Source organism: Lacerta agilis, chromosome 15, assembly GCF_009819535.1.
Source record: "Lacerta agilis isolate rLacAgi1 chromosome 15, rLacAgi1.pri, whole genome shotgun sequence".
Taxonomy (NCBI): domain Eukaryota; kingdom Metazoa; phylum Chordata; class Lepidosauria; order Squamata; family Lacertidae; genus Lacerta; species Lacerta agilis.
The window spans coordinates 22,271,097-22,288,162 of record NC_046326.1 but is presented as its reverse complement, the minus strand read 5'-3'; the positions used below and the strand labels follow the sequence as shown (position 1 = coordinate 22,288,162).

Sequence of the window (17,066 nt, the reverse complement as noted above, 5' to 3'; positions counted from 1 at the left end):
TGAGTCGCTTCATTCCTCCAGTCGCTTTTTGCACTTCACAGCATCATGGGTCAGTTTCGCCCTTAGAATTCAACCAGATGCATGAGAGGACAGAGACAGCAAAGAAGGGGAAAGGACCAACTCACCATAAAGAACTGGCAGAGCGTGATATGGGGGAAGATATTGTGAGCTTTGTTCTTCCCGCACAGCTGCTTCGACTGCTGCCAGAAGTCGGAGAGCTTCTGCGCTAAGGGGCCGGTGGGACGCAGGTAGAGGACGTACTCCCGAGGCAGGGGGTCATCGAGAAAGGGGTCGCATACATGTGAAAACAGCCTGTAAGGGAAAACAGGGGGAAATGAACAGCTGTTACAAGAGAGGAGAAGAGAAGAAACAAGTTTGGCAAATGAATGCAGTCAGAAAGGATGACCAATACAGAGGCTGTGATGCAAAAAATATCAGTCTGGAGCGAGAAAGAAACAGTCAAGAATGTAAGAGTCTTGCATGCATTCCTGGGAAGAAAGGAGGATGCTTTGTATCAGGTCAGACTATGGATCCATTTACAGGGACGCGGGTGGCTGTGGTTTGAATCCCCACGACGGAGTGAGCTCCTGTTGCTCTGTCCCAGCTCCTGCCAACCTAGCAGTTTGAAAGCACGCCAGTGTAAGTAGATAAATAGGTACTGCTGCAGCGAGAAGGTAAACGGCATTTCCGTTCGCTCTGGTTTCCATCATGGTGTCCTGTTGCACCATAAGTGGTTTAGTCATGCTGGCCACATGACATGGAAAGCTGCCTGTGGACAAACGCTGGCTCTCTAGGCCTGAAAAGCGAGATGAGCGCTGCAACCCCAAAGTTGCCCTTGACTGGACTTAAATGTCCAGGAGTCCTTTACCTTTTCTTTTTTTAAAAAAAATATGGATCCATTTACTTTAGTTTTGGCCACACTGGCTTGCTGCAATGACTCTCCAGGACTTCAGTCATATAAGTTAGCAAAAGCTTTATGGGAAATGATTTATAATGAGTTGAAAAAAATGCTGGAGATAACTTTTGTGATAAAACCAAAAGCTTTTCTTCTAGGTATAATTGGTGGAGAGGTACCCAATGAACAACAACAACAAAAATTGTTTATGTACACCACCACAGCTGTCCAAATGATTTATGCCCAAAGATGGAAAGAAGAAACAGTTCCAACCAAAGAGGACTGACAACTAAAATAGATGGAGTACACAGAAATGGCAAAGCTTCCCGGAAGAATAAGAAATCAAAATGAGAGACTTTTTAAAAGCAGAATGGGGAAAATTTATTGATTGTTTGAAGATACATTATATAAACAAATTAAAACGTTAGCAGGGTTGATATAAACACATGCGGTAAGAGATAATTAAAGGGCAAGACGAAGGAAAATTAGTAAATACGTTTGAATTGGATGTGCAGTAATAAAAAGATATAAATCAAATAACCACAGAAAGGAGGGGAGGGAAGTTGTGGGAAATGCAAATTAAATTCGTAAAGGTTCTGTTTTTCTCGTTAAAAATGCTTGTAAAATGTGAAAATGAAAAATAAAATTATTTTTTTAAAAAAGGATTTCAGACGGATATCTCTCTCAGCCCTGCTTGGAGATGCTGGGGGATTAAACTTGGGACCTTCTGCCTGCAAAGGAAATGCTCAGCCACTGAGCTACAGCCCTTCGTAGGGCACCAGAGCTCAGGGGCGGAGGAATGGGGGTGCTGTAGGTGCGGTCCACCCCGGGTGTCACCACTGAGGGGGGTGACAAAATGCCGGGTGGCACTCACCGCGGGGCCTGCAGCTGCCTGAGCCAATCCATGCATCTCTTCTGGGAGAGACGCGATGGCTTGGGCGCATGCAGGCTCCATGCTGCCAAAATGGTCCGCCCATTGCCTCCCACCCAGCTGTAGGGTGGCTGAGTGGGTGGAGGCAGGCAGACTCTAGAGGCCCTGTGGTGCGCCCTGCCCCTATGGCCAGTGTGCGCCACCCCAGGTGCCCGAGCGGCCTCCTCCGCCGCTGCCAGAACTCTCCAGATTTTTTGTCTTGAGGACAGCTCTTGGTGATATTTCAGAAGTTCTCCTTGCCAGCTTTCTAGAACAGATTTCAGGGGGTGCAATGGGAAAGGTGGTGGTGGTGGTTCAGGAGCTCTGGGTTGTGGGTGAAAATCTCCCATACACAGATGGAAGCTCTGCCCACGGCTGTTTGTCTGCAGCTCTTGATGTGGGGGCAGACTATGCGCCTCCATGTATGGAAACAGCATTCCAGTTGCCATGACTGACAGAGCTGCAGTGCAATGGCACCACACCATATGCTCCCCAGTGTCCCTGTTTACAAGGGAGAGACCCCCCACCCCCAGTTTCTGGAACATGTCTTTGGGAAAACGCCATCTCCAAGTCTGTCCCTCCTTTCTGTCCTTGTGAAATGCCTTGTGAAAACCTGGTTACAGTGAGATCTTGGCTGCATCAACAGAAGTATACTGTCCAGTTCAAGGGAAGTAATGGCACTACTCTTTTCTGCCTTGGTCAGGCACACACCTGGAGTGCTGTGTCCAGTTCTAGGCACCACAAATTAAGAAGGATATTGACAAGCTGGAACGTGTGCAGAGGAGGGTGACCAAGTTTGTGACCTGTAGTTCAGCAGCAGAGCAGGCAGGGCATGCAAGGTTCAACCCCCAGCATCTCCAGGTAGGATGGGGTGGGGGGAAAGAAAGCAAAAAGGTCCCCTGCTGGAGACACTGGATAACTGCTGATAGTCAGTGTGGGCAATGATGAACCCCACAGTCTGATACAAGGCATCTTCCTGCATTCCTATTCCAAGTACTTTCTCCCGATACAGATATCAAAATTTTGATTTTGCAGAGTGTAGAAGGTCATAATTCATACCAACCAGTCACAAGCCGCCTGGACGCTTCGGCCTCCTGTAGATGCCAGAGCTTTCTGCCTGCAGGAAAGGAAGGAAGGAAAGAAAGAAAGACCCCCTGTCAGCAATCTTGGCTAGCACTAGATGGCAATCGCAGGGTGAAGTTGCTGCCATTCCTTTGAACAAGTTAGCAACGGCTAGGGGTGCCACCCGGATCCATTTCTTGCACTGGGATTCTCCCTCGGATTATTTAAAATTTACCACCTTCAATCTGTTTTCTTTCCGTGAAAAAGCAGAAGGGGAAAAAAGACATTTATGCTGCTTTCAACGAAATGCCCACTCTCCCTTGGAAACTTTCACTTGCGCTGAGATTCCTGACTGATTAACTGAGGAAGGCAAGCCCAGAAAGACTGAGAAACTGGAAACTCAATGGAGACAACATAATATGAATTCTATGGTCTTAATAAGTAAATAACCAGGTTTTTCACTCTGTGTGTGTGCGTGTGTGCGATTTCTCCCTCCTGCCTACCTTACAAACCCTCACCCCCATCCCTGGAGAACCTTCCTCAATGACAAACAGCTCATGCAGAAGTCTGCAGCTGCAGTTTAATGGCAGCACAGAGTTTTCGCTGGCTGGACTGTAACAACGCCAGTAACTCTTACAGGAGGGGTAGGGGTAAAGAGGCGTGTGGAGAACTCTGAGACCAATTTCCAGCTTCCCAATTATTTTCCAGCTGCTGACTTTCTCTAAAAACAAAAACAGCCTTTGTTTTTTGTTTTTCTGCAGTCAACACCGCAGGCTGTTTCAGAACTATTTTGCTGGCTAGTAATAGCAGCCATTTACCCTTTTATAGGGTCTTCGCCTGAAGCCTGAACTAGCTGCGGTTGATTTATAAGCCCACCTTTCCTTGAAGGAGCTCAAGGTGGTGTGCATTGTCCTAACCCACCCACCGCCCCTGCAATTTGTATCCTTGCAACAGTGAAACAAATATCTCAAATTCCTGCTCAGCCATAGGTGGGGTTAGGACCAACACCCTCTCAGCCTAAACTAGATCACAGGGTTGTTGTGAAGTTAAAATGAGACGAAGGCAATAACTACACGTACTGCCTCAGCACTAAGCTCCTTGGAGGAACAGGAGAATATAAAAAAGTATAACAACAAAGAAACAAACAGCCCCAAACACTTGCAGCTGTTGTGTATGTGTATTTCAGTCAAGAATGAAAATGGAAAGGGATTAATCTTCCCTTGCTCTCTTTATCACAGTCCTGATCTAAATCTAAATCAAAGCCCCAGCTTCTATTTAATTTAAGGAAGAAAAAACTGCAGAAGATCACAGACTGAATTCAAGTAGGTTCTACTCAGAGTAAGCTCACTGAAATTAATGAACCCACCAAACACGGTACTACTGTTTTAGGCCACATTCACAGCATGCATTTAAAGTGCTATGCACAGCTGTCAAGTTTTGGATTTGAAAATAAGGGATCAGCAGCCTCACCTATCCCGGGGACAGTCACATGGCAGTGGTGGGTGGAGCCAGAAGCAAAAGTGGGCGGTACTGGTGTGAACGCGTGCAGTAGGCTTACTGTATTTTGGAAACGCTGCCCATGGGCTACGACGCCTGTAAGCGCGGGGAATGGCTCCCGCTTGCTTTGAGGCTGCAAGGAGGCGAGGTCTTCCCAGTCCCTGGCCAGCAGGGGGAGGGAGAGGAGCTGCTTCCTTTGAAAAAACGGGAAATTAAAGGGATATAAAAAATAAGGGATGGCAGTGGGAAACTGCTTGAAATAAGGGAGATTCCCAGGGAAAACGGGATACTTGACAGCACTGGTGCTATGACAAATCCCTTTTCCCAGGGAACTCTGGGAGTTGTAGCTCTGTGACGGTAGCAGGGGTCACCTAAGAACTTTCAGCACCCTTAACACAACTTCAGCTCCCTGGGTTATTTGGGGGTAAGCTGTGACTGTTCAAAGTGTTATCACATTGCTTTAAATTTATGGTGTGAAGGTGAGCAATCTCTCTCTCTCTCTCCAAAGAGAGATGCAGCACACCCCCTCTTAAGATTTGCAAGATATAGGCTTCTTCTTAGCCTCCACACTGACATCCTTTGCATTTATTTATTCATTAAGATCTTTCCATATCTCCACACACACCCCTTTTTATAGCTTACACATATGTAAGGCAAACCCCACCCACTCTCTCCAGCAAACAATGCTCCCCCTCTCTCAGGTTATCTGTGGCATCGAGCATCTATTTGCATTAAAAATTTATTTCCGCCAAAGACCTTCCTGGCATTAGCATATGCCAGTAATAGCATCACTAGGAGCAAACTAAGGGGAGTCAGGTAGGAGTTGGCTGGTTATTCCAACGGGTTTTGACAGCCACCAGCCGCTAACCCAACCCCCCTCCAGTCTCCCAACACTGAGTTGTACATGACAGAGCAGGAAAGACCTGCCACCTCCACCCACCCACAGTTTTTGCTGACTCACTCCATTGAAGAAGAGAAAATTCCTTGGGGAAACCCTGCCTTGCGCTCCCTGCTTTCCAGAGCAGTGGGAACACGCGGTGGGTAGCAGTTTACTGAGCCTGCTTTCTTGCCAGGAAACCATATGGGAGATAGGTACAGCCTATTATTATTGTTTATTAAATTTATACTGCACTCTTCCTCTGAGGATCACAGGACGGTTCTCTGTACGAAACCACAAAAATAAAAAACAATACAAGCAAACCAATAATCCCCCACTGCTCACTGACACCAAACACAGTTTAAAAGGCCATACATTGTTTAAGTAACCAAAGGTCTGAGAGAAGAGGATTTTTTCTTTTTTCTTTTTGCCTGGCACCTAAAGATATGTTATGGTATCTTTTCCAATACCTGTGTCGTTATCAGATACCCAAACTCTTGTTCAGGCTTTCTTTTGCCCTCAAAATAGTAGACACACACACACACAAAATAGCTGATACAAAAAGATACAGTCGTGGTTTCTCTTCCCTCCCCATAATTCTGGGAGCTGTAGTTTTGTTGGGGTGCTGAGAGTTGCTAAGAGACTCCTGTCCCCCTCCCAGAGTGGTTTTGACATTCAATCCCCCTTACTTCTTTGGTATATTGGGAGTTAAGGGATACAGGAAACACTGACTCCTTGCTCAGCAAAAGCTGTAATGCAGTTCACCTCAATGATATGATATGAGAGAGAGGGAGAGAGAGAGAGAGAGAGAGAGAGAGAGAGAGATGGCTCCACTTGAGGCTTCTTGGCCCTAACCAATATTTGGGTGGGAGGCAACCTGCACACTCTGATCTCCCCGGAGAAAAGGGCAAGGTACACCCACAAACCCTCTGGCACTGGGCACCCCCCATTCCTTGCAAACCCACTTGCTCCTAAGGCAGGTGCCAGACACTTCCAGCTCTCTCCATAAACCTCCAATGAAAAAAGCACACACCCCTCGCACTATGTAATGTTCACGGCCACATAAAGGTTTTAGCTTCCCATACAGTCCATTACGGAGAGTAAGCAGTAACCACAAAGAATGTCCATTCAATACAGAGGTGCATGTCAATAAATGTGAAGGTATAATGGCGACATTTCCATTTACTTGAGAGGAAGCTATTGCAATAGGAAATGAGGCACTAGCTCTTAAGTAAAGCAAGCAGATTCAATAGCATCTCTAAATAAGTGGCATGACTCTTTAATGGAATGGTTATTAGTCTATTAGAATAACATGAATGAATGTGTGTGTGTATATACACATAGACACATGCACATATACATAAGTACGCAAAGTTGTAAAATTTCTCATGTTATTTCCCCCTAATATATGCACACTTTCCCTTTTATATATGCATTATTATATACATATTTTGTTTGGACAACTGCGTTTCCTAATTTGGAGAAGTGGCAAATTCCGAAGGATAACTTCTTTTTGGGGCTATAGAAATCAGCCCTGAGTGCTCACTAGAAGGACAGATCCTGAAGCTTAGGCTCCAATACTTTGGTCACCTCAAGAGAAGAGAAGACTGCCTGGAAAAGACCCTGATGTTAGGAAAGATTGAGGGCACAAGGAGAAGGGGACGACAGAGGATGAGATGGTTGGACAGTGTTCTCGAAGCAATGGAAGACAGGAGTGCCTGGCCTGCTCTGGTCCATGGGGTCACCAAGAGTCGGACACGAAGTCCTCCAAATGTTGATAGACTACAACTCCCATCATTCCTTGCCAGTGGCCATGCTGACTGGGTCTGATGGGAGTTGGAGTCCAAAATATCTGGAAAGCATCAGGTTGGGGGAAGCCAGAGGAGACTAACTTAGTTAATAACTAAAGCAATAAAAACATAAGAAGAAGAAGAAGAGTTTGGATTTGAAATCCCGCTTTTCACTACCCGAAGGAGTCTCAAAGCGGCTAACATTCTCCTTTCCCTTCCTCCCCCACAACAAACACTCTGTGAGGTGAGTGGGGCTGAGAGACTTCAGAGAAGTGTGACTAGCCCAAGGTCACCCAGCAGCTGCATGTGGAGGAGTGGAGACATGAACCCGGTTCCCCAGATAACGAGTCTACCGCTCTTAACCACTACACCACACCACATCCAGAGTCCTGCTGGATAAAGCCAATAAGTAGTAACCAGATGTCTTTGGAAGCAGTGGCCAAACAGCCCTCTTCCCTCCCATATTTTTCAGCAACTGGTATTCAGAAGCAATACTGCCTCCATCTGTGGTGGAAGAACATAGCTATTGTGGCTGGAGAACCCACTCACGGTTTTTTACCTCCATGGATTTGTCTAACCAACTTAAGTTTCAATAGGTCTAGTCTAAGCACGACTGAATCTGGATCCAACCTGTTATGTGTGGTGATGGATGCCTTTTTTAATGCTTTTTATTGTTTTCTAATACCCATACAGAAAAAAACCAACCAACTCTCCTACCCGCCCCTGACAGAAGCACAGAGTTTCAGCACATCACTCATTTTAAGTCATTCCAGTTATGAAGAAGAAGAAGAGGAGGAGGAGGAGGAGGAGGAGGAGGAGGAGTAGTAGTTTGGATTTGATATCCCGCTTTATCACCTCCCACAACAAACACTCTGTGAGGTGAGTGGGGCTGAGAGACTTCAAAGAAGTGTGACTAGCCCAAGGTCACCCAGCAGCTGCATGTGGAGGAGCGGAGACGCGAACCCGGTTCACCAGATTACGAGTCTACCGCTCTTAACCACTACACCACACTGGTAGTGTTCCACAAGTCACCATGTGTCCCTGGAGGCCTATAAGAACATAAGCAGAGCCTGCTGGATCAGGCCAATGGCCCATCTAGTCCAGCATCCTGTTCTCACTGTGGCCAACCGGATGCTTTTGGAAAATCCACAAGCAGGATTCAAGCACAAGAGGCCTCTCCCCTCCTATGGTTTCCAGCAACTGGTATTTAGAAACATTGCTTCCCCCGACAATGGAAGCAGAGTATAGCGCTCATGACTAGCAGCCACTGATAGCTTTCTCCTCCATGAGTTTCTCTAATCCTCTTTTAAAGCCACCCAGTTTGGTGTTCCTCACTGGTTCCTGCAGCAGTGAGTTCCATAGATTAACTACCTTCTTGTTTCTGTCCTGAATTTGCCAACATTAAGCTTTATTGGGTGTATTCTACTGCATCATGTCACCTTTTACTCGCCTTTTCTCTAAACAAAAAAGTCCCAAATGTGACCAGCTTTCCTCATAAGGGAGTCATTCCAGCCCCTTGATCACTTTGGTTGCCCTTTTCTGAACATTTTCAAATTCTATGGCAGCCTATAGTCATGTTCTATTGATGCTGCATCTGTAAAATAAAGTTACGCCAAGCTGAATGAGAAGCATTAGATTTCTTGCTCAGTTCTCAGGAACATGGGTTGTCAACTTGTCCCCCGATATTAAATCCCAGAGTTGTGAAATACAGACTTCAAATAGATCTGGATGTAAAGTCCTCCAAAATCTTGCACTGGTAAGCCTTGCCACAGTCATTAGGTAAGCAACAAGATCTTTACGAGAAAGGTCTTGAGCAATAGCTGTGTGGTACAATAAAAGTTTGGGGCCTGAGTGCGCTTTGCAGGCACTCACCCCATCAGCATATCAAAAACCCTTGTCCATGGTTCTGTAGATGCTGTCAGCCTGCACAAAACTGGCTTGTACATGAGGCACTGTAAACATCACATGACATACTGGAGATAGTAAGGAGGATTGCCCCAAAGGCATTCCTGTGCCTCTGGACCATGTCCAAACATAACAGCCAGTGTGGTGTAGTGGTTAGAGTATTGGACTAGGATCTGGGAGACCAGGGTTCAAATCCCTGCTTGGCCATGAAGCTCAATGCCTTGAGTCAGTCAATGCCACTCAGCCTAACCTACACTACAGGGTTGTTGTGGGAGAGGGGGAGAACCGTATATACCGCCTTGAGCTCCTTGGAGGAAAAAGGTGGGATATAAATACAACAAACAAGCAAGCTGTGAAAGATTGAACTGTACAGTAGGACACACTCTAGAAACTGCATTTAATGGTGTTGTGGTTTGCCTTATGATGGAAGGTACCTGAGTTCAATTTCCTACTCAGCCATGAAAACAATTGGGTGATCTGGGGTAGTTTCCCTCTCTCCCCCTCTCTTTCAGCCTAGCTGAGGATCTACTGAAGGGTAGAAGAACAGCCACATACACTGCCTTGGAGGAAAAGCACAATAAATTAGGCTTTGTTCCCAGGGTATGGTCTGAAGACACATGGGGCGGTATTGCACAAGGATTTCTGTTTGCACAATGGGACTATCTCTTCCCCCTGTGTGCAACCTGTATCCTCCCCCTACATCTGCTCCAGAGGGTTGGGGGAATTCATGGAACAGATTTAGAGGGTGCATGGAAGGAGGAAGAGGGGGAGAATGTTCCATTGTGCAAGCAGAACTCCTTATGCTGACAGAAGGAGTCATGTGCCACTACAATGCCTGCAATCCATGATGTCACAACTTTGCTGCAGTTAAGCTGGTTTGGGGTTTAGTGAGTGCCTGGGAGGGAGACCATGTGGTGCTGCTTTGAAGCTAGGTGGGATAGATCATGAAAGTGGAATGGGGAAGTGTTTCCTCTTGCAGCTTTCAGAGGCTCCTGCCCTCTTTCTATCTTTTTTTTTTAAAAAATACCGTATTTTTTAAACTAGATTTGCAAATACAGCAAACAAAAAAAACCAAACTAAAATACATAATAAGAATGCCATAGATGCAAGAAGATTAAAAAATACAAGATAAAAAAGAAGCTTAAGAAAGAATGAATAGTGTAAGACATCTCCCATGGTGGGATACAAAGTTCGTATTCATACAAAATATATCAAGTATTCATAAACAGTGCCATGACAAAACCCCATATTTGGTAGGAAAGCACCAACCATGAGATTGTAAATCATGAACAGTCCCCAAACAGATGCAAAATCTGAGAGGTCCGCATGGCCCCTGGTGGCATGCATATTGTGGGTCAGTTTTTCAGAGATTGCAATAAAATGACTTTTTAAACCACAGAATGCATCCTTCCACCCTTGGGCAATCACCAAATGACTGGCGACTAGCAGATATATAATTAATCATTGACAAATAAGATCAGCATTAGCACCCACCAAAAATGGGCAGAAATCGTAAATTGGGGTCTAACGTGACCTATTTCAAGAGGCACAAACCCACACCCAATACAAGAAAGAGACTAGAAGAAACAAACAACCATGGAGCTCTCTTCTTTGCCAAAGATGATCCAGCAGCAATGCACAAGCTGGACAAGCAACGTAAAAAGATGGAGAGAGAGAGAGAGAGAGAGAGAGAGAGAGAGATATGTTGGGGGAGGGCTATAGGATATGTTGACTCTGCTGGGCGCTCAATATTTCAGTTACGTAACCTCTTGCAGGCTGAAGATCGCTGTGTCTGCTGCAGAGGCTCCCTGTCTCCTCTGCACATGTGTGCCAGCCTTTAATCTCCTGCTTGGCTGGCTCCTTAAATCAAAAGCGTGGATGGGAAGCACAGCGGTCTCATTTAAAGGGGAAAAAATGCAATGGAAAAGATAACCAGAAAAATGTGCTGTCTGGTTTGCCATCCGCCGCCCCCCGCCCTCAAAGGGGTCTGTTGCTGCTGCCTGACATGAGATCATTAACCCACATGGCCTTGAGGAAAGGGCAGGGGACATTCTAAGAATACAGATAATCAGAAGTTTGGATAAAACTAGAAGGCTGCTTTGAGAGCTTCAAGGACACGGAATTACAGGGGCAGGGGAAATGCGCCATCAATTAGCACAGAGATGGATAAGCTCACTCCCCTTCCCCCAGTTCAGGTCTCAGAAGTGCCGATTTGCTACAGACCACATGGAATCCATGTGGGTCATGGCACAGGGGCTCTTCCAAAGGGGACAGCAGCCATTTGGGCTCCCTGTGTAAGGCACATGCTGACTTCTTTAAAATGATCTCAGCATTTCTTTTTAAACCAACATTAATACGTATTGCATGCATATATATGCATTCACAGACTGCATTGTATTCTAAACAGAAGAGAGAATATGCTGAGGGGCTCCTCACTTCCATAGCAGGGATGTAAGGCAAAGAAGGGGCAACTAGGAAGGTGCTGTTTTTGTAATTAAAACAAAACGAAAGGAAAATAAAGAAAGGAGAGAGTGGGAATGCAGTTGGAAGTTTCAAATATGCTTGCAAATGCACCATCTGGAGCTGCAGTGATAGCCAGGAAAGGAAATGGCTGTCGTGTTGATTTGAAATAAATATCTGAAGAAGTGTGCATGCACACAAAAGCTCACACCAATAACAAACTTAGTTGGTCTCTAAGGTGCTACTGGAAGGATTTTATTTATTTATTTTATTTTGTTTGAAATAAACAAGTTTCTCTCCCCATGTTGGAAGACAAATAGGATATGCACATGCCCTGCTCCCCATCTGTTTTCTACGTTAAAGCGGAAGGGAGGCTGGAATCAAAAACCCCCCTTTCTGTTCTCTGAAGCCACAAATGGTGGGAAGCCCTCAATTTTTTTCCTCATTAAGGTCTCTTTTGGGTCACGGGTAGTAAAGGGGCACTTGCTCACTCCAGAGTAAGATGAACAATGGATCTGCTTCATAGTTAAAACAGTAAGAGGAACCCTGCTGGATGAGGCCAATGCCCCACCTAGTCCAACATCCTGTTCTCAAAGTGGCCTACCATATACCTGTGGGAAACCTGTACACAAGACCTGAGTACAAGAGCACTCAGCCCTTCTGTGGCTTCCCGCAGTTGATACTCAGAAGTGACTGTGGAGGAGACCATGACAGACCAGGCTCCTGCCAGACCAACTCCTGCCACATTCCCCCTTTAACTGTGTATATAAGAAGAGTCCAGCTAGACCAGACTAAGGACGCACCTAATACAACACCCTGTTTTCACAGTGGCCAAGCAGATGCCCAAGAGGAAGCTTCAAAGCAGGACAGTTTCAGTTCTGTTTCAGATATCTCCAGTCAAGGTGGCTATTTCTCAAAAAAAAAAAAAAAAAAAAAAAAACTTCTCCAATACAAACACATCACACCAACCCAACAAGGGACACTTTTCATTCTAAAAATGGTGGTGTTAAGATTTTCTCCCCTCTCGTGGTTTTAAAAATGGATGTTTGGGAGCTGGTACCAGTTGCCCAACAAGTCAGAGACCAGCCGTTCTGGGGAACTAGGTTGCATGGCTCTCCCCGGGTCATTTTTCCAAATTATAAGCAGAGATCTGGACACGCTGTATGGCTGCACCAAGCAACAGCCCTGTGGCTTCAGTGAGATCTGAACCATCCTGCCTAACACGTTTCTGAGAATCTACCTTCAGTTCATACAAGGAGGAAGAGGCTCCCATCATGGCTTAAAGGGGAAGATGCTGGTGGCGATAAAAAGAGGCATCTCACATTTCATCTGCACACTGCTTTAAGCCTTAAGTAAGGCAAACCATAAGGGACGCGGGTGGCGCTGTAGGTTAAACCACAGAGCCTAGGGCTTGCCGATCAGAAGGTCGGTGGTTTGAATCCCTGCGACGGGGTGAGCTCCTGTTGCTCTGTCCCTGCTCCTGCCAACCTAGCAGTTCGAAAGCACAGCAAAGTACAAGTAGATAAATAGGTACCACTATGGCGGAAAGATAAACTGCATTTCCGTGTGCTGCTCTGGTTCGCCAGAAGTGGCTTAGTCATGCTGGCCACATGACCCGGAAGCTGTATGCCGGCTCCCTTGGCCAATAAAGCGAGATGAGCGCCGCAACCCCAGAGTTGTCTGCGACTGGACCTAATGGTCAGGGGTCCCTTTACCTTTAAGGCAAACCATGGTTTAAATGCAGCAGGATGGTGCACACTGCTGAAACCATGGGGCCTGGCTCCACCCTTGCTATCAGCTGCAATGCACCTCAGAAAACCAGTTGCTTGGAATTGCAGCACAGGGCAGAGTGCTGGTTGTGCTCATGTCCTGCTTGTGGTCTTGCCACAGGGATCTGGTTGGCCAATTTGAGAACAGGATGGTGGATGAGATGGGCCATTGGCCTCATCCTGCAGCCTCTTATTTATCTATGAGCTAAACCATAGTTTGGGTTCAGTGCAATGTCCAAACCTGGGCTTGTGGTTTGTTTCTCTCAAAAAACAACAACACTAAAAACCCCACAAGCTGTAGTGAAGATTCATTATTGGTTTTCTGCTCATGGTTGGCATGGAGAAAAACAAACCATAAGCCTAGGTTCAGGTGTAATGCTAATCTAATCCATGGCTAAGGTCCCAGCAGCAGGAACAGGGGAGGAGCGCAATGCCCACAATTTCAGCAGGGTGCACAACCACGCACCTTTAAACCATTGTTTGGTTTAGTTATTGTTTAAAGTGCCATGCGAACAAGGCCTTTAAATGTCTTGGCACTATGGAGTGCGAATGTCAGGTGTGAGTGCTTAAGCAAAGGCCCACTCATTCAAGAACATGTATATCCTGCCTCCCCAACCATTTGATGCCATTTACAAAACACTCTTAACATTCATAAAAGCAAAAGAGGGGCAGTGGAAGCTGGGTGACAAAAAGCATATTTGAGAGTCGGGTTATAATGACAGCTCAGATTGCAACAGCTTGCCTAAATAAAGAGTCAAACTGCAAGGGTGCAGAAAGGGGGTGTGGGGAAGAGATATCTATCTTTTCCTCTTACACCACAAGTGTGTGTGAGGGGGGAGGAGGGAGTGATTTTGAAAGGGGAAATCCCACGCTTCCGCCATTCCTCTTTATAGCCTCCAGTGGCTGTACGTGCCTTTTTGTATCATCACCATCATATTATACTGAGTTGTATCCTGCCTCTTCTCCAGACAAGGACTCAAGGCAGCTTACGCAAATTAAAACAACACAGATGAAAACGCAAGATAGCTAAAAATGTAAAAAGACAATAGTTTAAAAGTAATCAAACTATAATAGAATTAAAACAGTATAATAAACAGGTCTATTAAAATACAGGTAGTAAAAACAGCACAGCGCTATTTAAAAGCCCATTCCTTTAAACAACAACAACAGTCCCCAAAGTCCTGTCGGAATAAAATAGTCTTCACCTGCCAGAAGAAGGACAATGAGGAGGAAGCCAGTCCAGCTTCTCTACAGAGAGAATTTCAAAGTCTGGGAGCAGCCACCAAGAAGTGAGCCTTTAAATTTATTGTTGAAATGCAAAACAAAGTGGGGGGTCAAGCTGCCACATCTCTTCTGGAATCTGAATCTACAGTGCTGGGGGTGCTATGGAAGAGACCCTGTTTCTTTATGCCATCATCCTGATCTCCCTGATGGAGTTGTGAACATCTACCTGATGTCTACATTAGATACAGTGGGGTGTTCAAGCAAAGAGCAGCAGCATCTAGTCACATCGGCTGGTCATGTAAACTCATGCACCCCATGCACAGTTGGAGTATACGGTTCCCTCACTGCTTAAACTGAGATACGGTTTCGTACAGTGTTTATAGCAAAGCATGGAGTTTCAGCTGGAGATACAAAACCGGAAGATTAAATACAAAGGATCAGTGCACTCTGCCTGGAAGCAGAAGACCAGAGTGGAATTTGGGTGAGAGAAGCCCCTGCTGATGAGCCACTCCCAAGAGATGGTGGAGGAGAAGGGCCATGCCCAATAGGCCCTGATCCCAATACCTCTGCCCCACTGGATATGTGGTACTGCAGACTGCATGGAAGTTCCCATCCCAGAGGCGCCATCTTCTTAAGGGGATTGAGGGGGCCCATGTGTGTTGCCACACAATGCCAGGGGGCTTGGCCCCCTAAAAAAAAATACTCTGGGGGGGGGGCAAAACTGCCTTGGCCCCTAGGAGATGGTCACCTGCCCCATCCACAGAGGCTCCCTTCAGCAAACATGCAGATGTGGTCCTCAATACATTCAAGAGACGTAAGAAGGCCTCATCTGCACAGCCCCCAAGAGATTACAGCACTCGTCTTAATCAAAAGAATTCCAGTCAAAATCCTTGACACTGATGTGCCGTCAGATTGAGCTAGGGTGACCACATTTGGTAAAAATATCCCAGAGGGAAGTTAGAGATTGGCTGCTGAAAAGGCAAAGCCGAGAGACTGGGTGGGTGGGAAAGGGAAGTGTTCACACAGCAAGAAGGAAGTAAAAGATCCGAGGAATGAGGAAGGAAGGTAATTGTACAAATGTTGCTATGTCCAAGGGTAATACAGGGTTTGTCCTAGTGGAACCTTTCAGCGTCATGGTGCTTTTGGTTCTCCTAGATCTCCTATTCATGAAGCTGTCATCTGTGCATGCCTGCCCATCTAAGCATGTGCAACGACCGAACAGCAGCATTTGAATTGACATGAACTGTGGCTAATGTGGTGTGAACGTGGCTTTGAAAAGTAGAAGTGGGAGAACGCTGGATGCAGAGGAAGCAGTAATGGGAACAAACCCTGACTTAGGATGCTGTTGGGTGACCTTGCAGATGAAGCCACCTTAATGCCAAGGCAGCCCACTTGTTCAGACGGTTCAGGAATGGGGAACCTGTGGTCCTCCAGTTGGTGGTGGACTCCAACTCCCATCAGCCCCGGCCAGCATGACCGAGAATCAGGAACTTGTAGTCCAACGCCACCAGGAGAGCCACAAGTCCTCCATCTCTGATGCAGTTGCTATTGGAAGCAGCTCTCTGGGGTCTCTAGTAGATGTCCTGTCAGCCAAGACCCCTGTAGCTGGAGATGACAGAGAGTGGTCCCGGGGCGACACATACCACCACACCAGCACTGCAGGCTCTCCCCAGGAGAGGCTGTCTCAGACTGTGCAAGCTAACAGCATGCCGGCCAGGCCGGTATATGGAGCAGAGCAATTCGAAGCAATGGTGGTGCAGGAAGTGGTCTGGGATGATTCAGTGTCAAGCCTAATTCTTACCCTGACTCACAGCTGAATCGTTTGCCCCTGTTATAAAGATTCAAGGTGGGAGGCAGAATCAGGAACTATCTTGCTAGGAGGAAGTTCTGTTCTCTGGAAGAGTCACAAAAGCAAGGCCAAAATGATTACACATCATGCCTTTCTGGAACTTATTTAAAGGACTTGGCATTACAGCAGGGATGGGGAGCCTGTGGTCCTCTGGATACTGCTGTGAAATGAGGCACATGGTCACCCTAACAGCCAGCTAGCCAAGATCCAAAAGATGGAGGTACAGACTGAGGTCTGCATGGTTCTTGCCCAGCAGATGAGTTGCTCAGGACTGAAGATCCAACACTGAGGCTGGGTGTTTATATGACATAAGCTATGTACGCATTCCTGTTTTAATCTGGCGCACTGCCATCACTGGTTTGGGAAACAGCAAACACAAAACATTAGCCACAATCCATATTGAACCCACTGTTTCTCATGAAATGTAGCATCCTGGTGTGTTTTCCTCACCCAAACCAGCTTCGATCTCAATTGGTGTCACATTTGATCCTGTAATCAGCTGATGGAGTGCTATAGGTCAGATGGGGCGAGATGCCTTTCGTACAATCAGCATTTGTGTGGGTGGCTTTTCAAAAGGAAATTGCAGGGAGACACTCCCCCTTCCAATCAGGAATGCAGTGGGGAGAAAGTGATGGGACAATCCTAAACTTGGGACTTACTCCCAGGTAAGTGTGCACAGGTTAAACAGCCTCAATGCAAAGACAGAAGTCCTTTGACAAGAAGGCACTTGCTTGCTAGGCTTAAATGCACATGGGATTGTCAATTTAGAGTTGTTTTTTGAAATTAGAAGTGAAATGGAGCAGAGAAGCTCATAAAACTGAATTGTGT

The 17,066-nt window shown here is 46.2% G+C and overlaps 1 protein-coding gene across 2 annotated transcripts in view; it reads right to left on the bottom strand.

Moving 5' to 3' along the window:
- UBASH3B (ubiquitin associated and SH3 domain containing B) overlaps positions 1-17,066 on the bottom strand; it is a 69,687-nt gene that overhangs the window by 17,885 nt on the left and 34,736 nt on the right. For both annotated transcript variants that reach the window (XM_033171970.1, XM_033171969.1), the window contains exons 2-3: positions 2,869-2,922; positions 126-312 (exon numbers count right to left, since the gene is read on the bottom strand). In XM_033171970.1, the coding sequence (XP_033027861.1) occupies positions 126-312; positions 2,869-2,922 (241 nt within the window). The remainder of the gene's footprint in view (positions 1-125; positions 313-2,868; positions 2,923-17,066) is intronic.